Source organism: Pelodiscus sinensis, chromosome 31 (genome assembly GCF_049634645.1).
Source record: "Pelodiscus sinensis isolate JC-2024 chromosome 31, ASM4963464v1, whole genome shotgun sequence".
Classification (NCBI taxonomy): Eukaryota; Metazoa; Chordata; order Testudines; family Trionychidae; genus Pelodiscus; species Pelodiscus sinensis.
The window spans coordinates 3,918,804-3,946,713 of NC_134741.1; the positions used below are offsets into that span (position 1 = coordinate 3,918,804).

The following is a 27,910-nucleotide window of genomic DNA, read 5'->3' on the forward strand; positions in this document are numbered from 1 at the left end:
TCAGCCAGGGGCAGCTTTTGAGCCCCCCATCCCCAGGTGGATGGTCCTGTGATGGCCCCAGCTGTATTGGCACCTCAGGGCTTCTCCTCTCTGGGCAGGGCTCCAGCTTCTGGCCAGGGTGGGGCGGGGGCAGAGCGCAGGGGGTTTGGGGAGGAGCAGGGGCGTCTGGGAAGAAGAGGCCAGGCCAGACCTGTCCACATTCAACAGTGGGGGGGGGGGGCCTTGGCCTCCTGTTCTGCCCCCCCCCGGGGGATGGGCAAAGGCAGAGGTTGCTCATTGTGACAGGAGTGTCCCGTATCCATGGCAACATTGCACCCCCTGACCTAGGGCCTAGTGACATGTGGGGTGGGGCAGGGATGGGCAACAGCAGGTGGGGCTGGTAATGTCTCAGCTCCCAGCCCTGGAGCAAAGGCTGGAGAGAGGCAGGAGGGGAAACTGACAGATGCACCCTTATCCTCCCCTGTACTCCTGGGCCAGTGAGTGGGGAGAGGGGCCCCACTGGGGTGGGAATGTCCCAGCTCCCAGCGCACTGTCCAGGGGGCTGCAGGGTGCAGCGACCAGCAGAATCAGCAAAGGGCAGGAGGCAGGTGTGATACCAGCTCCCAGAAGCAACCCCCACAGCAGGGAGTCCTGGGGGGCAGAGGAACTGGGGGGGGGGGTTCCTACAGCCCGGGGCAGGTTAATTGACTCCACAAGAACCCAGAGGAGCAGGAGCCATCGCCCCGCAGCTCCATGGCCCCCAGGGGAGAGCAGCCGTGCAGCCAGGGACACATGTGGGGCAAAGAGCCCAGGGATCGCAGGGCGCTAGGACCCAGGGGGTGTCGGGCGGAGCAGCGGGGCACAGGCGGGGACTTGCAGGCGCCCTCGCTCCTCGCAGCCCCTGGGGAGAAGGGGAGCCGGTGGGGGGTGCGAAGGGGGCGGGGCTGTGGGCCTTTGGGGCGCGGGGAATCGGGGCGGGGATAATTCTGGGGCTGGGTGCAGAGTTGGGGGGGGGGCAGGCTGAGCAGCCGAGCCCGGAGCAGGGAGGGAGCCTGGGAAATGGGTGTGAAATGGACCCAGACCCCTTTGGAAACTCCCCCGAACTGCCCCTTTTGCCCGGGGGGGGGGGCAGGAAAGTATCGCACCGCTCGCCCCATATCTCCCCCAGCCCGGAGCCTGCCCCCAGCCCCTGCCCCACACTCTGCACCCCCGGCCCCTCCCGCACCAGAGCTCCCAGAGCCCAGCCCCGCCCCCTGCATCCCGATGTTCTGGCCCTGCCCCCCGCTGGGTGACCCCACCCTGCCGCGCTAGGTGCGGTCCCTGCAAATGCCCCCCCACCTCGCGAGGGTCCGGCCCGGCGGCTGCCCCAACCCCACCCCCATCTCGGCCCCGCCCTACGTGTAACAATGGGGGGCGGGGTTTCCTCACAGCCGCGCTGGGGAGGCAGTGCCACGTGCCGGGGGGCGGGGCTGGCGTGCGCTGTTGTTCGGCTCCCGCCCGTCAACATGCGGGGTCTCCCCTGCCCACCTGGCGCGTGACGGTGCTGACACGTGACCAGCCCCCGCCTCTTTGCTGGTCGGTCGAGAGGCGGGGCTGGGGCTGCAGGGACCCGCGTGGGCGCCCAGGGAGGAGATTGCGGGTTCGTGTGCGGCTCCCCTTCCCTCTCCCCCACGGCTCTTGTGCATTTCACGGGGGGACACCAGGGAGCCCACACCAGTGGGGCTGCTCCTGTCCCCGCTGGGCCCCCTGTCCCCTCGCGTGGGAGCACACCCACCTCCGGCAGCTCCTGTGTGGGGCAGCGGGGCAGGGGCAGCGGGAGAGCGAGCCCCCCCCCCATCAATCCAGAATGACAGGAGCTATGTCTACACTGGTGAGGGTTTGTCTTGCGCAGGAAGGGGCAGTGAAGACAGCTCCTGGCACAGGACCCTCTCCTGTAAAAATGGTGGCTCATTAGATATGCAAATGAGGCGCAGGACAGTCCATGCTCAGCTTCATTTGCATATTTCTGTCACAAGAACAGTGTAGACACAGCCAAGGTGAATGCCAGAGCACTAGAAAGACTGTTGGCTGCCTACTGTACCCTGACGACATCACTGAGCTAGCAGCCTTGCAGACTGTGGGGCTGCATCTAGATTGGCAAGATTTTGCGCAAATATTTTTATCAGGAAAGTGGCAGGGGAGACAGAGGCATGGAGGAGAACAGGGTGAACCAGGAATCACATATCCAGGCTCATAGCCAGTCCCAGATGCTGTGCCTCTGCTTTTTAAAGGGAGGGGCATTTCAAAAGAAGAGGTGCAGCATCTGGTACCGAGCCTGAGACTGGACAGCTGATTCCCAGCTCGCACCCAGTCCCAATTGCACCTCTGCCTTTGAAATGGAGTAAGGGCCGGTGAGGGGCGTGTGCAGGGCAGGGCAGCCAGCCCTGGGGTGGAGATCGGGAAGGAGCTGAAGAGGGGAACAGGGATATGTGAGGCTGGGGCAGGAGAGGCATGCAGGAGGTGTGAAGAGAGATGGGGGGATTCAGGGAACACTTATGGGGTGAATGGGAGCAGGGGTGCAATGGAACAAAACTCTGAGGGGTGTCACAGGCAGGGAAAGGGGGATGTGGGAGGGGAGGCAGGGGCGTGACTATGGGAGCAAGAGCAGCCTGGCTGGGGAAGGGGAGACACAGGGCAGGGGTTGTACAGCCGGGGCGGGGGAGATACAATGGCAGCTCCCCCACCTCATGGAGCAGGGGGGACAGGGCAGAGGTGACTGACTGGTGGTAGCAATAGGGGGCATCAGCTCCTGGGCCCCAAAAATATTTGCTACTAAATAGGGAGTCCCAAATGCCCCTGCCCCGGCGGATGCCCCTCCCTGCACCAGTCGCCCACTCAACAGCGAGGCGGGAATTCCTTCTTCTGAATTTTTTTTTTTATGTTGTAGATATTGGCAAACTCTGATCCATCACGGACTGGCACATTTCATTTGCATAGTCGTTATTTGCATAAAAAAATATGCAAAGAAAATCTTGCCTGTCTGCCAAGGGTTTGTGAATGGCTTTACCGGTCCGCTGTATAAAACAAGGTTGGGAGCCACTGGTCTAGTGGACAGGGCTCAGTGTGGAAGCTGAAGCCAGACAATTTCAGGCTAGAGAGGAGGCACAAATGTTCCCTAGGGTCGATGATGAGCCACAGAAACCAGTGGCCACAGGAAGTGGTGGATTCTCCATCTCCTCATACTGTCAACTCAGCACTGGGCAACTTAGTAGAAAACATTCTGTGGGGAAACAGCTTTGTGCCTGGGTAGCTGGGCTAAGTGCAATGGCTTGTGTCACAGAGGGGGTCAGACTGCAGGGCTAACGTTCCCCTTGGATACTGCAAATCTACAAATTTCAGGGTCTCATCCTGCAAACACTCACCACACGGGAAATTCAAATCCCGGGCTTCATTTGCACGTTCGGTATGCATACATTACCCCGCTAGTTCGAACTAGCGGGGTAGTGTAGACATACCCTATGAGAGGGCCTGAGTCTATGCTACAAATATATGGAGGAAAACCAGGTATTTTAGCTGCAGGAACCTAAATTTAGGCAGCTGTAGCCATGATTAGTGGCTTGTTTCTGGAAAACACTGGGTGCTCAGAATTGAATCCCATTGTTGCGGGTGCAGGGATGTTGAAACTCAAGCCAGGTGTTAAGAGAAACGAATGTGGATTTGGCATCTAACTTGGTTGTGGAGTTTATGGAAAAGCTAGACTCAGCATCTGCGCACAATGGCAGAGTCTAGTGTGTCGGGGGCATCGCCTGCCTCGCATAGGAAGCTCCAGACAAGACTCTGTTCATTGCTCCCCTCCTCCACATGCCCTCTGAAGAGGAGCCAGCCCCAAACCCTCGTATCAGTGTGAGCTCTTGGGGAGGGAAGGACAAGCCAGGGCGGAAAGAACTTTCTCTCTCCCAGGCTTAGATGCTGAGAGTGGGGCAGGGAGGGAGGGGGATGGCGGTGGGGGGAGGGATTGGAACAAACTGAGGGATTTGCAGCTATCCTGTGTGGGATGGTTCTATAGGACACTGGGGCTACGTCTTCACTGGTATGAATTTCCGGAAATGCTTTTAACGGAAAAGTGTTTCGTTAAAAGCATTTTCGGAAAAGCGCGTCTAGATTGGCAGGACACTTTTCCGCAAAAGCACTTTTTCCAGAAAAGCGTCCGTGGCCAATCTAGATGCGCTTTTCCGCAAAAAAGCCCCGATCATCATTTTCATGATCGGGGCTTTTTTGCGGAAAACACTACTGTGCTGTCTACACTGGCCCTTTTCTGGAACAGTTCTCTGGAAAAAGACTTTTGCCCGAATGGGAGCAGCATAGTTTTTCCGGAAAAGCACTGATGATTTTACATTAGATCATCAGTGCTTTTCCGGAAATTCAAGCGGCCAGTGTAGACAGCTAGCAAGTTTTTCCGGAAAAGCGTCTGATTTTCCAGAATAACTTGCCAGTGTAGACACAGCCAGTGAGCTGGCTCACCAGAGGTGTGTTTATTCCCTTGGGCCAGGCAGGAGCGCACTGCATGGCTACATCTACACTGGCATGATTTTTCGGAAATGCTTAAAACAGAACAGTTTTCCGTTATAAGTATTTCCGGAAAAAGCGCGTCTACATTGGCAGGATGCTTTTACGGAAAAGCACTTTTTCCAGTAAAGCGTCCGTGCCAATGTAGACGCGCTTTTCCACAAAAAAGCCCCGATCGCCATTTTCACGATTGGGGATTTTTTGCGGAAAAGAAATCTGTGCTGTCTACACTGGCCCTTTTCCAGAACAGTTTTCCAGAAAAGGCCTTTTGCCCGAATGGGAGCAGCATAGTTTTTCCGGAAAAGCACTGATGATTTTACAGTAGATCGTCAGTGCTTTTCTGGAAATTCAAGCGGACAGTGTAGACAGCTGGCAAGTTATTCCGGAAAAGTGGCTGATTTTCCGGAATAAGTGGCCAGTGTAGACACAGCCCCAGGGTTTGCCTTAGTTGGGACTTGTCCCGAGGTGAAGGTGCCTGGCTCAGTTCCTGTACAGTGTCATCAGGCACCGACCTCCGCCCTCCCATCCAGACAGCACCCAGGAACTTCACCTCATGAGAGGTTCCCTGGCACTTATCTGGGGGTAAAGCTAACCCAAGATTTTCTAAGGCAGTCTTTACTAAATCCACAGCCTGCTGCACTTCTTCAGCAGTATCCCCTCCTATCACAATGTCATCTATATATTGCAGCATTTGGATACTAGGTGGCATGGTTAAACCATCTAGGACCTTTGACAGTGCCCCATGGCAAATAGTGGGCGAATGCTTGAACCCTTGGGGCATACATGTGAAAGTGTATTGGACACCCTTCCATGTAAAAACAAATCTGTTCTGGTCTGCAGGCTGTAAAGGGACCATGAAAAACATGTCCTTTATATCTAGCACGGCTAGCCATTGCTTGTTCCAAGTCTGTATGGTATTTACAATGCTTGCTATGTTGGGGACTGCTGTTGTTAGGGGCCCTATGTTACACTTTAATTTTCTGTAATCAATTGTAAGCCTCCATTTACCATTAGGTTTCTTTACCGGCCATTCTGGGGAGTTGTATGGGGAGTGAGTGCGAATTAAAACTCCCCGGCTGTGTCTAGACTGGCAAGTTTTTCCGCAAAATCATCTGCTTTTGCAGAAAAACATGCCAGCTGTCTACACTGGCTGCTTTAATTTCCGCAAAAGCACTGATGATCTCATGTAAGATTGTCAGTGCTTTTGTGGAAATACTATGCTGCTCCCGTTCAGGCAAAAGTCTTTTTCCGAAAAACTTTTGCGCAAAAGGGCCAGTGTAGACAGCAGAGATTTGTTTTCCGCAAAAAAGCCCCCATCGCGAAAATGGTGATTGGGGCTTTTTTGCAGAAAAGCGTGTCTAGATTGGCCACGGACACTTTTCTGGAAAAAGTGCTTTTGCGGAAAAGTGTCCTGCCAATCTAGATGCACTTTTCCGAAAATGCTTTTAACGGAAAACTTTTCCGTTAAAAGCATTTCTGGAAAATCATGCCAGTCTAGACACAGCCCCCGTGTTTCCAGATCTTTAATTAGCTCAGTGACAGGCGCTATAGCTTCAGCTGGGACATTGTATTGTTTTACATGAGTCACAGCTGATGGTGGGAGAGCAGGAGCTTGGGCTAGTAACCTGACACTATAGAGGGGAACTTTCCCTTCCTCCAGGATTGCTGTGCTGGGTTTGCAGCCGGCTCCGAATGCCCACCTTTCCCCACCAATGATTCCTTCCTTGCCCTTTAGGATGTCCATGCCCAGTGTATTGACATTCCCAAGTATCAATTCATGTTTCCTGGGCTGCTGGTAGGGGTTTAAAGGGATATCCAGCTTTACTTTGACCAGCGGGTAAGACACAATAGTGCCGTTCACTCCTGTGACCAAAACCTGCTTTCGGCCAGAAGGTGGAGGTCCGAAAAAGTTTTCTCTTTTATTCATGGATAATTGGGCTCCAGTGTCTACCAAGAAAGAGACAGCAGTCTTATCATTAACTGTTACTAAGATCCGGGGGTCGTTGCTAGGATTTTCCCTCTCTGCCTGCTCAAGTTTATTTATACAGAGAGAGATCCCACTCCCGCTTGTCAGTTTCCCTGGTTAGTTTCAATTAGCGGCAGCAGCTCATGTAATTGCTGCCTTAGCTGTGCGTGTGGAGGCTCGGAGCTGAAGCAGGGAGCACTAGGAGTGACTGCTGCTTTCTCCTGCTCAACCCCCTTCGAGGCAGCCAGAAGCTTTAGCTTATCGGTTGCCAGCCCATGTAATAGATCTCAGGTGAACCCTAGATCCAAGTACCGTTTCCACAATTTAGTCCTAAATTCCCTCTCCTGTGGTGTTACTTCATGTCTAGGCTTAAAACCTTCCTGCTTGCTCTTGCTCCTTTTAAGTTCTGCATCTTAACTTTAACCTGCAGTGCCTCAGTTTCCCCAAATTCTTGGCGATCTCACAGCATAAAATCAAATAAGTTCTGATAGGTCAGGTGGTGGTTCTGAGCATGATTTCTTCTGGCTAGCGCTATAGCCTTATAGGATCCGGGAGCCCCTTTTAGCACTGGTCTTAAATCTCCTGTTACTACCTGTTGTTCCCAAGGGTTCTCTTCCTGCCTCCTATTCTGGGGACCCCCTTGATAAAGCATAGCTATTATAGCAACAGTTTGTAGGGCTCCTTTAAGTTCATCCCCATTAATCCATGGGATGCTAGTGGGTTCACCTCTATCAGTGTGGTGAATTCCCCGAGCCCATCTATAGGCAAAGGTCCATATAAACTTTGGACCCTCCTGATTCCTGGGGCTAAGGAATATTCCTGCACCCAGATTTACCCTGCCACACTCCCAGGAGGACAGTTGGATACAGCCAGCTCCTGTATCCCATATCCTAGCCAGCCACTCTATCACGCCTTCCCCAGGTCTCTTGGCAAATTCATCCTTTTTCCTCCTCAACTCTGCAGGCTCATAACTGCGAGTAATAATTCGGGTAGGTCGGGGTTCTGTCCTTTTGCCAATGGAGGGGTTATCTTCATCCACCTCACCCTCTTCCTTCTCAGTTAAATCCATTTGGTATGTGATGGTGGGTCTCATGTGGACAGGGGGATTCCCTAACTCAGGGGAGGTGGAACACTCATCATCGGAGGAGTCCCAGATGTCTCCATCCCAATCCTCCGGATCTACCCAGAGAGCAGCCTCTACTTTGGCTTGATTAATTTTTCGGGGCTTGCTCTCTAATCTCGCTCTCCTTTCTGCTCCCTCCCTTTTTATTATTGGAGCAAGACATTGTTCTAATTGGTGCACATCATTGCTTAGCAAGTCGCCCAGATGTCTAGGTTCATCCCTTTCCTTCTGTACCCTTTCACGCTCCAGTTCCAATTTTAAATGGCTTTTACATGCTGTCTGCAGGGCACCTTTAAATAGCCAAATACATGCTCCTTTCCCCTTTTCATTTTACAAGCTGTTCTCCAGTTACAGAACTGCAACCACAGTTCCTCAGGATTTCCCCACTCCTCCTCTAACATTTCTTTATCCCATTTAAGGTCAGCCCAACCTTCCTGGGTGAAACTCTTTTCTACCTTGCTAGAATCAGTGACTGGCTTCATGCTGCTGTATTTTGAACCGATATCACAAATCCTGCCGACTACGCCAATTCTGTCAGCAGGTGGTCAGGGCAGTGAGTGGTTGGTGTGTATGTGTGTGTGTGTGTGTGTTAGTCATACAGCTGAGACTTCAACTGCTGAGACCAGAGTCCCTTCGCAGCGGGCAACCTGGAGAAGATTGTCGGGCACCCCAAGAAGTTTACAGGGAGAGCTTATTACACCTCAGATTTTTACTGTTAGGATACACGATCCCTTCGAAGCGGGCAGCCTGGGGAGGCTGAGAGATGCCCCAACGACTCTGTCATCTGGAAGCGACACAATCCAAATGCCAAGCTCACTGTATCTGTCCCTTATGACCTGCTGGAGTTCTTTTGTTTGTGTTCGGTTCGGGTACAGCAGCACGGGTTCAAGTCAGAAACTTGACACGCACTGGCTTATTTGTAGGAAAAAGAAGAAAGAAAATAAAGACAACTTGGTTCAATATATAAAGTGACTGAGGACACCAACTTATTTTCACTTTAATTTAGGCAGCTGTCCGAAAGCAAACCGCGGCGATTTGATTGACAGGAAAATGATTTCTCGGGGCTTTAAAAATGGCCGCCCAATTTATGAATGAAGCAAAATGGCTGCTGCACCTTTGATTGACAAGCTAATGATTTTCCTGCAGTCTGATTGGATAATTGCTGACCGCAGGTTTACAATGAAACAAAATGGCCACTGGGAGTGCTTCCATTAAGGAGGAAGTTTTCTTAAGTGTGATTGACAGCCTAACAAGATACTGGAGTTTACATAGAAGGGAATGGCCGTTCTAACAGAAGTTAAGTGTATATTGCAGTTTACAGATAGATACAAAGACTCCCTGCGGTTTGATTGGCAAGTTAATTGGGTTCCACAGTTTATAGCTAAATCACCTTACCAAAGGCAGTTTTACAGTAGAGATGAAGCAGTTTGACTTAAGAAACTATAATAAAGTAACTAAACTTATAACATAGTAACAATTAAAGTGTACACATAAAGAAACACATTGCAGGTATAATTCTCACCCCTGTGTTCCAGACTTGGCGTGGCCAGCGTCTTTCTCTCAATCCCTCGGGAAGAAGTAGGGCGAGGTTGGGCATCCCACGGACCTGGGGAGACAATCAATACCTGCCAGCAGGTGTAGGTGATTGTAGATCAAATGGGGTGGGCTACTATACCCCTCTTTACACCCCTTGGGTCACGTAGGCTTCTTCCTGGTCTCAAGTGGCCAATTTAGGAAAAATGGCTTTGAACACCAAATTTCCCACGAAGGGTGCAAAGCATAATTCACACCTGGGAAAGTGCGGACAATGGGCACCTCTGGTATGTGATGGGTGAAGATTCCTCTCCTGGGACAGTGCGGGCGTGTCAATTACTGGTACTAGCCATCAGGGCAGCAGGAGGCCCCGGGTCATCAGGTAGCCCATTTACTGTCTGGTTTCTGTTTATAGTAGAGTCAGGGACAGGCAGCACACCTGTGTTCCCAGGGCATCAAAGGCTGACTGCCCTTCTCTTGCTCTCTGCGGGAGGGGAGGGACAAGATGGGGATCATGTCTGGCTACAGCCCCCTGCCCCCAGGAGAGGGGTTCCTAGGCTGAGCTCAGCACCTGTCTACTGCAGCATGAGTCACCAACTCCATGAGAGCCAGGACTTAGGTCACACACTCTATGGGGGTCTCCCATTGGCTGGCTCTGGCTCGCATACTGGCATGTGTGGGGCCCATTCCAGGGGGGCGTCTCTCCCCTTTCCCTACCCAGGGAGCCCATGGGCCCAGCTCAGGGTGGGTGGGTCCCAGTGCGTCCTGTGACTGGGCAGGCGCTGGTCAGTGAGGTGCCTGGCGATCGGTCTCAGCCCCTCAGGGCTGGTGTATGTGGCCCCCAGGCCTTTCTTCTCGGCTGTGCACGGGGGTTTATTTCCCTTCTGCAGCCACTGGGGAGCCCGGCACCGGCGCGACTCTGGCGCAGACACAACAAGGGGAAGGTGGGCGGGGACGTGACTGAAATAAGAGCAGCGGGCAGGGGGCTGAGCTGTGGGGCCTGCACAGACACTTTGTGCTGCGGGGGTGTCAGTGGGTGTAGCCCTGGCAACGGGGTGGGTCGGTGTGAGGAGCAAAGGGAGATTTTCTGGCCAAAAGCCTGTTGGGAAGGGATTTGTTAGCCCATCCAGTGCTGTGACATGGCTCCCCGTGATGGTCAGTGTGTGGTGTGCATTGCATGGCCGCTCACCACAGACATGCAGGGCCATTGTGATGCTGCCTCCTCCTCCTCCCTCCAGGTGCCAGCTCCTGCCCAGGCCCCAGACCTCCCTGGACACTGGCACATGCCAGCCGGCAGCCAGTTGGCTCCCTGGGGTGTCCATGTGGTTAAAACAGGCCTTGGACTGGCAGAGACAGGGCTGGGAAATACTCTGGGAAATACTGGGGGGTGGCTGCCGGTGCTGACCCCTGGGACTGGCTGTGCCTGTGGCGCTGGGCGAGGGTTCAGTGTTTCTCAGGGGCTGGTGGAGGGTTTGTTGTGACACCGGGAGCAGCCCAAGGCCAGGAGAAGGGCAGAGCCAAGTGTGAGACCCTGGTCTGTCCAGGGGACGGGGGAGGGGGCATCTCCTGCCTGGCACAGGGAGCTCCAGACACCAGACAAGCCACTGTGGAGCATAAGACTCTGTTAGCTGCTCCCCTCCTCTGCCTGCCCTTGAAGAGGAGCTGGGCCCCAAACCCTCTTATCAGTGTGAGCTCTGGGGGAGGGAAGGATGAGCCAGGGCAGGAAGAACTTTCTCTCTCCCAGGCTTAGACAGGGGGGTGGGGCAGGGAGGGAGGGGGATGGTGGAGGGGAGGGTTTGGCACAAACTGAGGAATCTGCAGCTGGTGGGCTGGTGCTACAGGACACACTGAGCTGGTTCACCAGAGGCGCCTCTATTCCCTGGGCCAGGCAGGAGTGCACCATGTGCGTGTGCGTGTTTCCGGCTGCTGCGTTTGCGGTGTGAGTAACTCTCCTTCCCTTCTCTGGGCCAGTAAATTGCTGGTGACGGTGCCATAGGACTGGCTGCAGGTGCTGGGTTTGCTTTCAGCCAGGAGGTGCCAGTGAGTTGGGGCAAACGCTCCTTTGGGTTGGGCAGAAACCAGAGTGTTGGGGGGCTTGGGGAGGGAGCAGGCTATCTGTCACTCAGGCTGTCCTGCTAGGACAGGGGCAAGGTTTCCTCAAATTTTTTCCATATATGTGTGGAATAAATGTTGTTCTATGCACTCTGGCAGGTGCAGATGTGCACCACTCAAACCCAGGCAGCTGGCTGTGGGGACTCTGCTAATCAGCTGGGCAGCACCTGAATTGCTCCTGAGTGGCTGCCCAAGCGCTCAGCTTACAGGAAACACTGGTGGGGGGCCCATAAGCAGCCCCAGCCCATGTCCACACCCCCAGCCAGAGCACGTGGAAAGTCTGAGGCTCCACTCCACTGCCCTTGCGGTTCTTACCCCCTTCACGTCACAGTAAGAGCTGGCTGGGCAGTGGTAGTATCCATGGATCCTACATCTGTCCTGGGCAGAGCCAGGGGCAGCTTTTGAGCCTCCCCCTCCCCCCTGCTGCCAGGGGAATTGTCCTGTGATGGCCCCAGCTGCATTGGCACCCCAGGGCTTCTCCTGTCTGGGCAAGGCTCCAGCTTCTGGACAGGGTGGGGGGGCAGAGCCCAGGGGGAATGGGGAGGGGCAGGGGGAACTGGGGAGAAAGAGGCCAGGCCAGACCTGTCCACATTCAACAGCGGGAGGGACCCTTGGCCTCCTGTTCTGAGGCTCCGAGGGGGATGGGCAAAGGCAGAGGTTGATCATTGTGACAGGCGTATCCTGTATCCATGGCAATATTGCACCCCTGCTCTAGGGGCTGGTGACAGGCCAGGTGGGGCAGGGAGGGGCAGCAGCACATGGGGCTGGGAATGGGAATGTCCCAGCCACCAGGACCACCCAGACCTGGAGGAAAAGCTGGAGAGAGGCAGGAGGGGAAACTGACAGACCCCTCCCCTATTCCAGCCTGTGTCCCTGGGCCAGTCGGAGGGGAGAGGGGCCGCACTGGGGTGGGAATGTCCCGGCTCCCAGCGCACTGCCAGGGGCTGCGGGGCGGGGAACAGGAGAAGCAGCAAAGATGGGACAGGTGTGATACCAGCCCTCAGCAGCAACAGGCCGGCAGAGAATCATGGGGGGGGGGCGGTTGCTATTGGGAGGGTGGCGGTTCCTACAGCCGGGGGGGGGGGTCAATCCGACTCCACAGGAACCCAGAGGAGCTGGAGCCATCACCCCGCAGCTCCATGGCCTGCGGGGGGGAGCAGCCCGGCAGCCAGGGACAGGCATGGGGCAGAGCCCAGGAGCTGGGCGGAGCAGCCAGGGACTTGCCGGGAAGAGGGTGCTTGACCAGGAAGCTCCTGGTCTGACATAAGCGCTGGTGCTGGACTCATAGCAGAGTCACTGACCTTCTGCGCATGCGCGATCTCATCGGGCCCCACCATTCGGTACCGCCCGTCACTCCCGGCCCGCAGCAGCATCTGACTCCGCGAGCGAGCAGAGGGAGGCAGCGAACTTTGCTGCGGTCACTGCGCATGCGCCGCGCGCCCTCAGGCAGTCCTTGGTGCCCTTATTCACGGCGCTGCTTCGGGAGAGCGGGGAGCAGAGCGAGGTGGGCGGGGCCGGGTAGTTAATGCTGGGGGGGCCCTGGGAGCGGGGCTCTGCGTGGCTGGGGGAGCGGGGCTGTTTGTTTGTTTCCCTCCGCGGCACCTCATTGGCTCCCAGGCGCTCCCGCTGCTCCTGGTAGCTGGGAGAGCCCTGCGCCACGCTTGTACGAGTTTCACCTATAGCTGCCGGGGGCCTTGCTCTTGACCCGCCTCCTCCTGTGTCTGTGGAGCGGCCCCTGCTGGGTGCGTGGCTGCGCCTTTGTTCCAGCGGGGGGAGAAGGGTTGTGGGGCAGGGCCTCAGTGGGGGGGGAGGTTGTAGGAGGGGCTCACACAGGCGGGGGGGGGGGGGAGTTGGCCAGGTGGAGTGCGGGGGGGCTGCAGCTCGTCTTGTGGGAGTTGGGGAAGGGGCACAGCTGGGCTGGGGTCAGGGCTGTGACCCACCTTCCTGTGCTGTCTGTGGGGGGCTGCTCCGGCCGGGCAGAGGACTCAGGCCGCTCACTGCTGCCTCTCTGTGGCTGAATGTTGCACGTTCCGTGCAGGGCCCATTGGCCCATCTGTCTCTGGCTGTCGGTGCTTCCAGACGCTCACGCTCGACACAAGCCGAGAGGCGAAGATTGTGGCCGAGTTTCAGCAGCTGCAGCAGTTCCTGGAGGAACAAGAGCGACTCCTGCTGGCCCAGCTGGAGAAGCTGAACGAGCAGATTGGGAGACTCCAGACTGACGCTGACGGGAAACTCTCCGCACAGATTTCCCATCTCAGCGAGCGGATCAGTGAGCTGAAGGGGAAGTGTCAGAAGCCAGGGAGTGAATTCCTGCAGGTGAGACTGAGGGAGAAACATCCCAGCTCCCCATGCAAAGAAGAGAGGCTCCTGAATAACAAGTGCTGGAGTCCAGCCATCAGATCTGGGTGTAACTCGGTGTGTGCATTGCTGCCATGCGAGTGACTGTTGTGCTTTGCAGAGTCACAGGCACAGACCTATTAGTATCTATGGCCCTGGGGCCAGGTCAGGGCGTCTCTTCCCCATATTTGCAAATTGCCTTCCCTGTGTGTGTCCAGTGCAGCTGAGATTCTTTTCTGTCTCTTTTCTGTAGGATGTAAGAAACAGCTTGAACAGGTAGGTGGCTCGCACTCCTGTCACACTGCACAGCGGAGGGAAAGAGCTCGGAGCTGATGTTGGCACCACATCTCCCCAGGTCCCCAACAGCACCACATCTCCCCAACAGCCAGATGTTGGATAGAAATGTCTCTGACTCAGTTAATTCTGAGGGTCTAACCCTTGCACAGCAGACTCTGGAATTCCCCATTCAGGGGCACAGTCTGACTTCAGATATTTCCTAGAGCTGTCACCTCCCTGGAGAATGATGGCCCCATCGTGATGCTCTCCTTAGAGACACTGAGCAAACAGACACAACTGCTTGTAAATAGAGCCAGGGGTTTGCAAACTCTAAGCCTCCCGTTGGTGTCAAGGGATCAGAATAGGTAAAGTTAATGTCATGGCAACGTCTTTCCCTAGCGCAGCTCTTGGTTATGACAAGAGGTGGTAAGTGACTGAGAGAAACCAGGTGAGGGGATGAGGAGGGAAAAGTAAATCTCACTTTCAGTTTGTGTCTCTTTGGGCGGGGATGAGGCTGCAGAGATGTTGGCTCCATTGCTGGCAGGTGCCCAAGCGAGAGAGGACACAGAAAGTTTCACCTCCCTTATCTCTTCCTCCACCAGACACTCTGCCCTCTGCACTGGAGAGAGCAAGAGGAAAATCCCTGGGAGCTTTCAGACAAGGTGAGTTTGCAGGTGGAGATTCTTTAAATGATGAGAAAACTCCAGTGAAAACATCTTCATAGGATTGTCATTGAAGTTACCAACCAGACCCAGTGACCACGGTGCTCACAGCCCTAAATCTCACCCACTGATCAGTGAGGAGCCACAGGGGCACTGCATAGGGACCTGCAGACACTTTGAGAATCACTGATCTACGGGGTGTGATGCTATAGGGGTGACGTTAAAGCACACAACGGACGGCACCTTCAGGCTCGGATTTCACTGCTTGGTCAGTTTCAATATGGGGTTGGTTTCAAACAGTAAATAGGATGAAAGGCTGAGAGCTCACTGGCTTCCATGGTATCAGTTTGTTCATGACGAGAAACTGCTAGATCCCCAAGGGCTCTTCGGTCTAGTGCAGGCCTGGGCAAAATACAACCTATGGGCCGGATCTAGCTCGCCAGGCCATCGGATCTGGCCCACTGATGCTTGGCGAACCATGGGCTTCTTCTGTGCTTCCCACTTCCCACCTGCAAGCCACTAAAAGCGAAGGTGAGCCTGGAGAGGAAGTGTGAAGGCGGCAGGCAATGCTTCCACTCCCAGGACAATCTCATTGGCTGGTTTCTGTCCAGAAAGGAAGCATCGTGCCCCCTGCTCTCCAGCTCATAGTTATTCACACACCCACATGGCCCTGCAGCCTTTGCAAGGATTGGGCAGGCTACCTGCCTGCCTCAGAGAGGTGCTTGGCTGCTGGTCGGGAGTCACTCAGGTAAGTCTCCTGGTTAAAGCTTGCCTCTGGCACCCCAACCTCTCTCTTCCTCTCCTAATTCTCTGCCCTCCCCACTCCTGCCCCCCATTCCACATACCCAAACTCTTTGTTCTCTTCCTGCATTCAAGTATGCAAGAAGCTCTTCATTGTCAGAAACCCTCAACCCCTTATTTGTCCACTCAGCCACTTCTCTAAATTAACTTTTCTTTAAATATCTCATGAGTAGTTGGCTAATCCAGTGCTCCAATTCACACCAGCTTCCTTCACCCAAACTCCTTCCCAGACCCCTCTTTCCCCCCTGCATCCCAAACCATCACATAAAACTCCCTTCTTCTTCCGGTGTCCAGCCCATATGCTGTATTTCCTGCTTAATGTCTTGGAAGAGTGCAGCTCTCAACCACTTTCCAAAATCTTGGAGTTCTCCCCTCCCCTCCCCCGCCATCAAAATGAATTGCCTACCCCTGGTCTAGTGGATACAGTTCAGTGAGAGCCAATAACTGAAAGCTGCAGCTGGAAAATTTCAGGCTAGAGAAAAGGCACAACTATTTGATGGGTAAGAGGATTAGCTGCTGAAACAAATGAGCAAAGAACTGGTGGGTTCTCCATCTCTTGATGTCTTCATATCAATACTGGGTGACTTTCTAGAAAACATGCTGTAGGGGAACAGAGCTTTGTGCCTGGGTAGCTGGGCTAAGTGTAATGGCTTGTGCCACAAAGGGGACAGATTGCATGACTAAGGATAGTTTCTGATGCCATGAATTCATGAATTTTAAGGTCTTATCCTGCAAATACTCAGTACACGTGTTTAATAATATGCATCTGAATACTGGTTATGATAGAATGTAGGAAAGGAGTTAAGGAGAGTCCCAGCTGTTGGGCTAACCGAGGGTACGTCTATACTACAGCACTAATTCGAACTAACTTAGTTCGAATTAGTTAATTTGAACTAAGCTAATTTGAACTAACGCATCTAGAACTAAAAACTAGTTCGAATTAGCGTTTTGCTAATTCGAACTAGCATGTCCACATTAAGTGGACCCTGAACCGGGGTTAAGGATGGCCGGAAGCAGTGCCGGCAGGGCATCAGAGGAGGACTTAGAGCGTGGAGATGCTGTCTCAGGCTAGCCGAGGGCTGCGCTTAAAGGGTCCTGACCCCCACCCCGGACAGACAGTTCTCAGGGGTGCCCCACTTGCAAAGCAGTCCTGGCTTGGAGTGCCCGGAGTACCCACACTGGGCACATCACAGCACTCAGCCATCAGCCCGGCTGCACTTGCCGCAGGCTGCCATCTGGGGAGAGGGGGCAATTGGGGGGCTGCAGGAGAGCTTCCACCCCCAGAAGCCCACAGAGCCAGCCCAGTCCTCCCCATCGGGGGCTCGTACCCCATTCCTCCCTCACCTCCTTCCACTTACCCTTCCCTAGCCCCTTTTCTTGATATACAAAATAAAGGACAATTGTGTCCAAAAATGGAATCTGTCTTTATTGAACAAAACTGGGGGAGACTGGGAAAAGGAGGTGGGAGAGGGGAAGAGAGAGGCTGGGAGAAGGGAGGGCAACTACACTGATCAGGGATTGGGAACAGGTCCCATATGAAGAGAGGCTAAAGAGACTGGGACTTTTCAGCTTAGAAAAGAGGAGACGGAGGGGGGACAGGATAGAGGTCTCTAAAAGCAGGAGTTGGATGGAGAGGGTGCATACAGAAAAGTTCTTCATTAGTTCCCATAAAGAAGGACTAGAAGACACCAAAGGAAAGGAATGGGTAGCAGGCTTCAAACTAGTAACAGAAAGTTGTTCTTCACAAAGCAAAGAGTCAACCTGTGGAACTCCTTGCTGCAGGAGGCTGTGAGGGCTAGAACTGGAACAGAGTTTAAAGGGACGTGAGATCAAATCATGGAGGTTGGGTCCATGGAGTGCTATTAGCCAGGGGGTAGGAGTGGTGTTCCTGGCCAAGGTTTGTGGAAGGCTGGAGAGGGATGGCACGAGACAAATGGCTTGGTCACTGTCTTTGGTCCATCCCCTCCAGGGTTCCTAGGGTTGGCCGCTGTTGGCAGACAGGCTACTGGGCTAGATGGACCTTTGGTCTGACCCAGGATGGCCATTGTAAGCTCAGGGCTCAGGGTCGGGGGTCTCAGTGGACCCCCTTGATTCTCTTGCACACCTGCTCCTGGGTGGCCAGGCTGGCAGCTCTCCTGCCCTAGCCGGCCACTTTCCTGTGCCTAGTGTGAAGATCGTGGATGAGGTCCATGATGTCTGCACTAGCCCAGGCGGGTGCCCGCCTCTTGCGGTCCCGGGCAAGCTCCCGGGAGCTGCCAGCCTGGTCCCGGGAAGAGGGGGAGGGCTGGGGGGCATCGGGTGGCTGGCTTGATCCGTGCCAGGGGCAGGGTCTGCTGGCTGGGTGCTGGCAGGCTTGCACCTGGCACGGGCACCGTAGCCAGCCCGTGCCCCTTTAAGGGGTCCGGGGCCGGGAGGGGGGCAGACGAGTTTCCCTGGTGTTGGCCAGAGCAGCCACCAGGGAAAGCTGGGGAGGGCTAGCCTCCCACTAGTTCGAATTAAGGGGCTACACACCCCTTAATTCGAACTAGCTAGTTCGAACTAGGCTTAATTCTCGTAAAATGAGGTTTTCCTAGTTTGAACTAAGCGCTCCGTTAGTTCGAATTAAATTCGAACTAACGGAGTGCTAGTGTAGCGCCTATGAAAGTTAGTTCAAACTAACGTCCATTAGTTCGAACTAACTTTGTAGTGTAGACATACCCCGATTCTCCTTCTCCCCGACAGGCTGCAGAACACCAATGTCTGACTCCAGCTCAGCCCCTGGCCTGCAGAGCCAGGGACAGGAAATGGCCGTGGCAGAGCTGGTGAACTTCAAGGAGGTGGCTGTGTATTTCTCTGAGGAGGAATGGGCTCTGCTGGACCCGGGCCAGAGAGCCCTCTACAGGGATGTGATGCGGGAGAATTACGAGGCTGTGAGCTGGCTGGGTGAGGATTCCTGTCCCCTTGTGTAACAAAAGCTGGATGGGATCTGGAACAGCAGGATTGGGTTTGGTTCAGGGTCCCTCATTGCCCGAACCCCCAATATCAGCAGTATCTGCCCCAGTAATCCTGGCTCTTGTGTGAGAGGAGATTCAGTGACATAATAGTGGTGCTGCTCTTCCCACAGCCAAGGTCTCGTGGTTCCAGCCACCTTGCCCATGTTGTGCTTTTGCCGGAGTGTCAGTGGAAGGGCCCAGGCAGGAACGGCAGGTATCAGAGTTGTGTGACTGTGTGCAGCTACTCTTAATGTCTGCAGGGTCCCCTTGTGCTTGTGCTGCAGAGGGGACAGACTGCATGCGTAAGGATAGCTTCTGATGCCATGAATTCATGAATTTTAAGGTCTTATCCTGCAAACACTCAGCACACGTGTTTAATAATATGCATCTGAATACTCATATTAACTTCACTTCCTCTCTGTTGTGGAGAGAGTTTATAAAGTCTGTGTCAGATGAGAGTACCAAAGTTTGGGCTGCAAATCAATGCATGAATACTAAGGATTATAAATACAGCAGCCCAAATTCAATTAAACCTATGTCCATGTTCAGGCAGATGAATATGTGGCTTGTTAGCAGCAACATTAGGTGCTGAGAACTGAATCCCATTGTTGCAGGCAGGGTAATGTAACTGAAGCCAGATATTGAGAAAAATTAATCTGGCTTTCCGATCTAACTCATGTGTGGTGTTTATGGAATATCTAGACTCAGCGTTTGCCCAAAACTGCAGAGTCCAGCATGTGTGTCACCAGCAACAGAGCCTGGGCAGAATTGGGGTGTGGAAAAGATTAAAGCCCTGTTTGAAATGTCTCCAATTCCCCTTCTCCCCCTGTGTCAGCCGAGGGTCTGGGCAGTGTGTGTGTGTGTGTGTGTGTGTGTGTGTGTGTTACACCCGAGTCTTCAACTGCTGGGACATAAGGCCCCATCGCAGTGGGCAGTCTAGGAGAGACTGACAGGTGCCCTGAGGAGTTTAACGTCCGTGTCTTAGTCCGCTAGGATCGGGATCCATTCGCGGAGGGCAGCCAACAGGCTGATAGACACCCTAGAGTTTATAGGAAGAGCTTATTACATCTCAGATTTTAACTACTAGGATACAGGATCCCTTCGCAGCGGGCAGCCTAGGGAAGACTGAGAGATGCCCCTACAGATCTGTCCTCTGGAAGCGACATGATCCAAATTCCCCAGCTCTTCCTATATCTGTCCCTTATGACTGGCTGAAGTTCTTTTAAATTGTGCTTGGTTCTATTACAGCAACTGAGGGAGTCAGGTTACAGCTTTAACAGTTACGGGTTTATTAAAGAAGCTTATAAACCATATGGTTACAATGGCTATTGCTCTATTTCTTAACTGCTAGCAAATACAGTTCTTATGGTTACACAGGAAGAAGGAAGATAGAAAATAGAAATAATGGTACCAAGTGACAGCTTAATCTTTAAAGAGCTCTATTCTATGCATGCACTAAAACAAAAGGACACATTCGGGTACAATTTTTTCCCCCTTCTGCATCACTCGGTCCCAGTGTGTCAGGCCAGGATCGGTCCCTCAATTCCTCGGAAACACGAAATACGAGGTGGGCGTCCCCGTGGACCTCGGGAGGTCAATCACCTAACCCGACCAGCAGATAGATGGTAGATTGATGCTCAAAGTGAGTGTGCTGCTGGACCCATCTTTATACCCATGGGGTCACGTATTTCTCTTTCTTATCTGTGATGCCAAATGGTGCTGGTCCATCTTTGTGACACCAGTTCTTACAAGGGAGTTGTGAACTAAATTTGCACTTGTAAGACTTACTTACTTACTTACTGCCCGTTACGCCAATGGCGCATAGGGCAGCAACAAAGTCCTTCCACTTCTGTCGGTCACAGGCCAAAGCGCCTATTGTTCCCCAAGTGTGATGATGGTCTTTTAATTCTTGTTCTACCGTTTGGCGCCAGGTTGTTTTTGGTCTTCCTCTCTTTCTCTTCCCATCTGGTTTCCAGTGGAGTGCAATTTTCGTAATAGATCCGTCTTCTCTTCGTAACATATGACCTATCCATCACCAGCGTCTTTTCATAATTATAGTGGCCATATCTTCTTGTTTACACAGAGACAATAGGTCTTTGTTGGAAATTTTATTTGGCCAAAATATCCTGATTATTCTTCTAAGATTCTTGGTATGGAATGTAGACAATTTAGTAAGGTCTCGTTGTATCATGCGCCAACATTGTGCTCCATAGAGAAGCACTGGAAGAACACAGCTGCTGTATAGTTTCATATTGGTGCACACGCTATACTTTGAGGATTTCCAGATGTTATTCATACTGATAAAGGCATTTTGTGCTTTACTCAGTCTATTTTGAATGTCTTGCTTACTTCCACCATCTGGGGTGATGATACTACCCAAAGCTGAACTATGCTGGCTGGAGCTTTGTGCTCCTGGTAGGCTTTTCCATGCCAGACAGGTCGAAGGGTAGAGATAAGACAAAGTGTGGTCCCTGGTCCTCCAGGTTGGGGGTTTGGCACAGGGCTAACCACCCTGTCCTAGGAAACATTTGGGGTTACGGAAACAGCACTTGTAAGAGAGAGAACTAAATTGGGAGAACTGGGCATTCTTTTCTCAGTGGGAGATTCCTCTCCCAGGGACGACTGTGTGTGATCATATCAATATAGGTGTCAGCCAGGGAAGTTCTTGCAGCCTCGAGGTCAGTTTATTGCCTTAATTGTTCTTTCTCATATCTATGTTTTCAGCTTACCCAGGGTCAGATGAGCCGGCATATCCTGGCCTCGCATTGAGGCTTCAAAGGCTATGCTGATTTTATTGCTTCTCTCTGCCCTGCATTCTCCAGGCACCTCAGAGGGGCAAACGATGGATGTGACGGGGGGGGGGCCTGTCTGGCTACATTCCACCCCCTGATATGACACACCAGTCCCGGGAATGCAAGACGGTGGTGTGCCAGCACCTCTTGCCCACCTTGCAGGAATCTAAAAGTACCCGATGGCCTGATTAGAGGGCTTGGGGTCGAGGAATTGGCTGGGATCTTTTCCCAGCGCTGTATATCGAATGTGCGCAGAGGAAATGGCTGCATTAACCAAGCATCTTACAACACACAATATTATACAAAAGGCAATTACTACAATCAAAATAATCCAAACAGTGGTTATGATAGAATGTAGGAAAGGAGTTAAGGAGAGTCCCAGTTGTTGGGCTAATCAACTTAGCCATGAGATTTCTCCATTTTTACCTACAGCATGTAACACTTTAACTGCATCTTTTATGGCAGACACATCCTGTTCAATCTGCCCTGAATGATTTACATAGCAACAGCAAGACTGATTAATTACAGCACAAACTCCTCCTTGTTGAGCCAAAATTGCATCTAATGCTATCCTGTTTTGCAGGGCAAAGCAGGCCAATGATTGGATCGGCTCGTTGAGCAGGCCTAGGGCATCTTCAATGTGGTTGAAAGCTATTTCTAGTTGCCCTAACACATTTACTATGGCTTGTTCAAGTTCAGCTACACTAAGGCAGAAATGCACGGGCAAATCGATGAAAACCTGTGGGGCGTCTCACAAAAGGGTAAATAGTAAATTTCCTCTTGGATGGATGCAGGAAGCTTCCAAGGTTTGTAAAACCTGGAGCTGTAATGTGTGGGTGTACCGTTAATCCACCAGGCACAGCATGTCCTAGGGAACACCGTCCTGTCCAACCCACTGGCAGGTATTTCTAAGCCTTTACCCCACAGATGAAAAATAGACCAGGTTCTTTGTTAAGGATAGGGGAATATGGTCCCTTATACCACCCCCTTCCCATGGGCCTTTCTTTAGGGGCATGGCACAATAGCTGTTATTAATGATGAAGCACTGGAGAGCAAACAACAGATCCTGTAGGATCTGATCGGGTCGAAAAAGGTCTGCCCTAGCACATTGGCCATGTAACAGGCTATTGTTATATACCAGTGTGGGGTTGTAGATGTGTCTGGTGCTGGGAACTATAAAGAGGGAATTATTGTACCAGGCACTGCTGTCTGGATACTGACTAAACTTTAAGGAGACAATAGAGGCATTACTAATGCCAAACAAAGGTCAGTGACCAAGGGAGACATTGATAATATTCCCCCAGCAATTTAATGTCTCCTGGTGGGTATAATTATTTTGATGTGAGTAAATTTTGGTGTGGAAAGGATTAAAGCCCTTTTTGAAATGTCTCCGATACTCCTTCTCCCCGACAGGCTGCAGAACACCAATGTCTGACTCCAGCTCAGGCCCTGGCCTGCAGAGGCGGGGACAGGAAATGGCCGTGGCAGAGCCGGTGAGCTTCAAGGAGGTGGCTGTGTATTTCTCTGAGGAGGAATGGGCTCTGCTGGACCCGGGCCAGAGAGCCCTCCACAGGGATGTGATGCGGGAGAATTACGAGGCTGTGATCTGGCTGGGTGAGGATTCCTGTCCTCTTGTGTAAAAGAAGCTGGGTGGGTTCTGGAGCAGCTGGGTTGGGTTTGGTTCAGGGTCCCTCATTGCCCAAACCCCCAATATCAGCAGTATCTGCCCCAGTAATCCTGGTTCCTGTGTGAGAGGTGCTTCAGTGACATAATAGCAGTGCTGCTCTTCCCACAGCCAAGGTCTCATTGTGGTTCCAGCCATCTAGCCCATGTTGTGCCTTCGCCGGAGTTTCAGTGGAAGGGCCCAGGCAGGAACGGCAGGGACCAGAGTTGTGGGGCTGGTTGCAGCTGCTCTTAGTGTCTGCAGGGTCCTCTTGTGGTATTGTTCTGAGCCCCTGGAAGGAAGGCGCCAACTCAGAGTCCTTCATGCCTCTGGCAGATTCTGTGCAAGCCAGAGAGGCACCAAATGGCAGGCCTGATTGGCCACAAGAGGAGGGCTGCTGTTGCTGTCAGAGCAGAACCAAGGCTGCGGAAGGGGAGCTGAGCTGCAGGAGCATCTACAAGCAGCAGAGAAGCAGCTCATCCTGCCTCCACCTTGGCTGGCCACAGGAAAAGGCCGGCACAGCCCTGGCGGTCTTCAGGACTGACAGTTGTTGTGGGAAGCTGACAGGGCCCGCCATGGCACAGTCAGTCATGATCAGGAGTGTGGACCATAGTCAGGACCTGAAGTGGCCAGCCAACGTTTCATTTTCCTGATCAGACAATTCCCCTGCCTCCTTCTGGCTCAAGTGGAGCATCTGAGCCCAAGAGCAGGGAAAGTCCAGCCCCCAGCCAAGAGCTTTGTGGACAGAGCCCATAGGGCTCTAGAGCTCTGCTGGATCCTTTCCCTCCCAGCCCTAGAGACCTGACATGTGTCAGCTCAAATATGAGTCTTGGCTAGAGGCGTCTGTCAGTTCTGAAAGTCTTAGAGCTCTCTCCTTATGAGCAGTGTGTTCCTGTCCTGCCTAAGTATGCAACAGGCCCTAAGGGACACTGAGTTGTATCCTGTAGAGTGCAGCAGAGTGCTCAGTTCCCCATGGGAGTCAGCTGGGCTATTCCCAACATGGTAGTGATGCAGGGGGAGGATGGAATTAGTGTGTCCTGGGATCTTGTAGCAGCCAGAGACCAGTCTCTGGAAGGTGGGGAAGGAGCCTCTCTGGGTAGGAGACTCAGATCCTGGCTTTGAAGCAGGAATGGCACAGACCTTAATGAACAAAATCAGCACTTGATTAATTGCTCCCCGAATAGGATTTCCAGTCTTCAAAGCTCATGTGCTCTCCTGGGCGGAGCGAAGGGAAGAGCTGCAGATCCCGGATCTTCAAGGCTGTGAGGAAGGGGAGGAAGGGGAGAAATCAGCTAAACTGACTCAAACCAATTTCTGTGTTTGCAGCAGATGTTGGTTGTGTGTTTTCATCAAGTCTGACTGGCCCTTCAGCCTGTCTTCAATTCTAGTCTGAGAAAACTGGGTGGGGAATGAGTTATGGGGGTGCAGAGTGAACTCAGCTCATGATTATTGTGTCTTTCCAGCCATTCTTTGGGTTTGTCCCCCATTTTCTATTCACTATTCACAATTTTATTTCAGCAGAGCATAGGGAATGACTCCTGTGTGATTTCTCTCTCTATCCCAGCAGGTGATGGGATGCTGAATGAGAACAGTGAGAGGAGACTTCAGGAGGAAGGACCTGAGCAAATGACTCCATGTGGGGTGTTAGTGGGAAGGTCTGAAGGGCATGTTTCTCAGAATCCTGAGGAAGGAGAGACTTTTGAGAGTCAGCGTAGTCTACAAAGGCAGCAGGGAAACCATCCACGAGCACGACAGGATAAATCCAGTCACAGGAGCAGAAGGTTGAAAACAAACAAACAAACTGTTCAAAAGAAAATACCCCATCAACATTCACCTTGTCCTTGCAGTGACTGTGCAACTCTTATTAAACATGAAAGAGCCCAAACAGGAGAGAAACCCTTCAGCTGCTCTGACTGTGGGAAAAGCTTCCGTCAGAGGTCACGCCTTGTTATCCATAGGAGAGTTCACACGGGAGAGAAACCCTTCAGCTGCTCTGACTGTGGGAAAAGCTTCAGTCACAAGTCACACCTTGTTATCCATAAGAGAGACCACACAGGGGAGAAACCGTTCAGCTGCTCTGACTGTGGGAAAAGATTAAATCACCAGTCAGAGCTTGTTAGACATAGAAGAGTTCACACGGGTGAGAAACCCTTCAGCTGCTCTGACTGTGGGAAAAGCTTCAGTTACAAGTCACACCTTGTTATCCATAAGAGAGCCCACACAGGAGAGAAACCCTTCAGCTGCTCTGACTGTGGGAAAAGATTAAATCACCAGTCAGAGCTTGTTAGACATAGAAGAGTTCACACAGGGGAGAAACCCTTCAGCTGCTCTGAATGTGGGAAAAGCTTCAGTCGGAGGTCACACCTTGTTATCCATAGGAGAGTTCACACGGGAGAGAAACCCTTCAGCTGCTCTGACTGTGGAAAAAGCTTCAGTCACAAGTCACAGCTTGTTATCCATAAGAGAGATCACACAGGGGAGAAACTCTTCAGCTGCTCCGATTGTGGGAAAAGCTTCAGTCTCAAGTCACACCTTGTTAGACATAGGAGAGTCCACACAGGAGAGAAACCCTTCAGCTGCTCTGACTGTGGGAAAAGCTTCAGTCGGCAGTCATACCTTGTTACCCATAGGAGAGCCCATACAGGAGAGAAACCCTTCAGCTGCTCTGACTGTGGGAAAAGCTTCAGTCGGCAGTCATATCTTGTTAGACATAAGAGAGACCACACAGGGGAGAAACCTTTCAGCTGCTCTGACTGTGGGAAAAGATTAAATCACCGGTCAGAGCTTGTTAGACATAGAAGAGTTCACACGGGGGAGAAACCCTTCAGCTGCTCTGACTGTGGGAAAAGCTTCAGTCTCAAGTCACACCTTGTTAGACATAGGAGAGTCCACACAGGAGAGAAACCCTTCAGCTGCTCTGACTGTGCGAAAAGCTTCAGTCAGCAGTCATACCTTGTTACCCATAGGAGAGCCCACACAGGAGAGAAACCCTTCAGCTGCTCTGACTGTGGGAAAAGCTTCAGTCTCAAGTCACACCTTGTTAGACATAAGAGAGACCACATAGGAGAGAAACCCTTCAGCTGCTCTGACTGTGGGAAAAGATTAAATCACCAGTCAGAGCTTGTTAGACATAGAAGAATTCACACAGGGGAGAAACCCTTCACCTGCTCTGACTGTGGGAAAAGCTTCAGTCTCAAGTCACACCTTGTTAGACATAGGAGAGTCCACACAGGAGAGAAACCCTTCAGCTGCTCTGACTGTGGGAAAAGCTTCAGTCTCAAGTCACACCTTGTTAGACATAGGAGAGTCCACACAGGAGAGAAACCTTTCAGTTGCTCTGACTGTGGGAAAAGCTTCAGTTGGCAGTCATACCTTGTTACCCATAGGAGAGCCCACACAGGAGAGGAATCCTTCACCTGCTCTGACTTTGGGAAAAAATTCAATGACAGGTCACAGCTTGTTATCCATAGGAGAGTTCACACAGGAAAGAAACCCTTCAGCTGCTCTGACTGTGGGAAAAGGTTCAGTCGGACCTCAACCCTTGTTAGACATAGGAAAACCCATATGGAAGAAGCTATTCACCTGCTCTCACAGTAGGAAATGCTGCAGTCAGAGGTCACACCTTGTTGTCCATGAGAACTCTCACAGGAGAGAAATCCTTTAACTGCTCTGACTTTGGGAAATGCTATAGTGAGAGTTCAAGCCTTGTTGCATATAGTTGAATCCACATCAGTGAAAAACCTTATAGTGGTGGTGAGCAAAATTTTTCTCTGTTGACAGAATCCAGCCTGCCTAAGGCTTTGATCCTGTCCACAAGGCAGTGCCAGGCCCCACCTCCAAATGAAGATGTACTGAGGGGGAAGGAGTTTAGCCCCACCCACTCTTCATGCTTTGTAACCACTAGAGAGGAGGCAGTGCTAGGCTGAGTCTTTGCTACACAACCTGAGGCTGGCACTAGAGGCACTGCTGCCACTGCACTGCTGGCCTCCAGGGCCACATGGCCATGTCAGGGGTGCCTCTGGGGCTGGTCCTGGGCCGCATGGCTGCAACAGCTACACCTCTAGCCCTGGAGTGAATGGGTGCAGTAGTGCTGCCTCTGGTGTCTGGGGCTGGTCCTAGTCTGTGTGGCTGCTGCTGCAGCAGTAGAGCCTCCCTCCGGGGTGTCCAGGACAGTGTGACTGGAGATGTTGCTGCAAGGGGGCCCAAAGCCAGGTAATATTTGCTGTCCTTCCCAGACACTCCCTCCCAATCACCTCAATTCCCTTTCCCCCAGCAGCCAGCACCCCCAACTTGCACTGACACCCTCCTTTTTTCTTGCACCCTCTCTCCTGGCCACACACTGCACCTTCCCCCAGGCCAGAATCCTGCCTGTTTCTGCATCCCAGACCCTTCTTCAAGACCCCAACCCTTTCTTGAGGCTCCTGTCACGTTATTGGATTTTAAGGTGAGCATAATCACCTTAAGATCATTTCTGTGCTCATGGGAAACTGTTTGCCCCAAATTTGGTACAGAGTGAGCCATGCGAGGTGTCAAATGCAAGCTGATATTTTGCTGATTCTATGTGTGGTATTCATGCACTTGTTTGGAGTTTGTTTGGGGAGTTATGACTATGGGCTCTGCTGATGCTGTGTATGGACTGCCTGTCATGAGGAAGGAATGTCCAATGAGAGACTATGCTAATCAGTATGGCTCCAAGGACAATGGTTCTCAAGGTGGCCAGTACACACCTGAGGAATGTGTGTGGAAAGCTGCAAAGCAGCCAGGGCACAATGGCTGCTGGCATATGAAACAGGTCACTTGACCATGTGACTAGCTCTAGCTTGGGAGACACCAGAAATGAATATCAAATGCCATGAGGGGGGCTCCATCTTGTCTTCAGTCTTGCTACTTATCCCGGATGCAGCTTTGCTAAGGACAGAGACAGGGGAAGGATTGCTGACCCATCCTGACATACGATGTACCCCAAAGACTTATGCTAGCAGTTTGTAACATCTCTGCTAAGATCCTGCATCAAGAACTTGCTGATTGATGTATACAATGTATTCTCCTTAACAGCCTTACTCTCAACCTTTTCTTTCTTTTATTAATAAACCTTTAGATTCTAAAGGATTGGTCCACTGTGATCTGGTGGGTAAGATCTAAAGTATAA

General features: G+C 52.4%; 2 protein-coding genes across 9 annotated transcripts in view; one reads left to right on the forward strand and one right to left on the reverse strand.

The window, feature by feature from the left end:
- LOC142821626 (zinc finger protein RFP-like) overlaps window positions 1-27,910 on the reverse strand; it is a 394,289-nt gene that overhangs the window by 161,680 nt on the left and 204,699 nt on the right. The gene's annotated exons all lie outside the window — the stretch shown is intronic.
- LOC102451259 (uncharacterized) lies at window positions 13,435-27,884 on the forward strand. Of its 7 annotated transcripts, none has more exons than XM_075913029.1 (5): window positions 13,435-13,871; window positions 14,474-14,533; window positions 18,056-18,256; window positions 22,512-22,712; window positions 24,326-27,884. In XM_075913029.1, the coding sequence occupies exons 3-5, from the start codon at window positions 18,070-18,072 to the stop codon at window positions 26,356-26,358; spliced, it is 2,421 nt and encodes an 806-aa protein (XP_075769144.1). In that variant the 5' UTR covers window positions 13,435-13,871; window positions 14,474-14,533; window positions 18,056-18,069; the 3' UTR covers window positions 26,359-27,884. The 7 variants fall into 7 exon arrangements, with proteins under 7 accessions (XP_075769144.1, XP_075769143.1, XP_075769146.1 ...); XM_075913027.1 differs by having other exon boundaries at window positions 13,448-13,574; window positions 13,849-14,533; XM_075913028.1 differs by having other exon boundaries at window positions 13,435-14,533; window positions 24,329-27,884.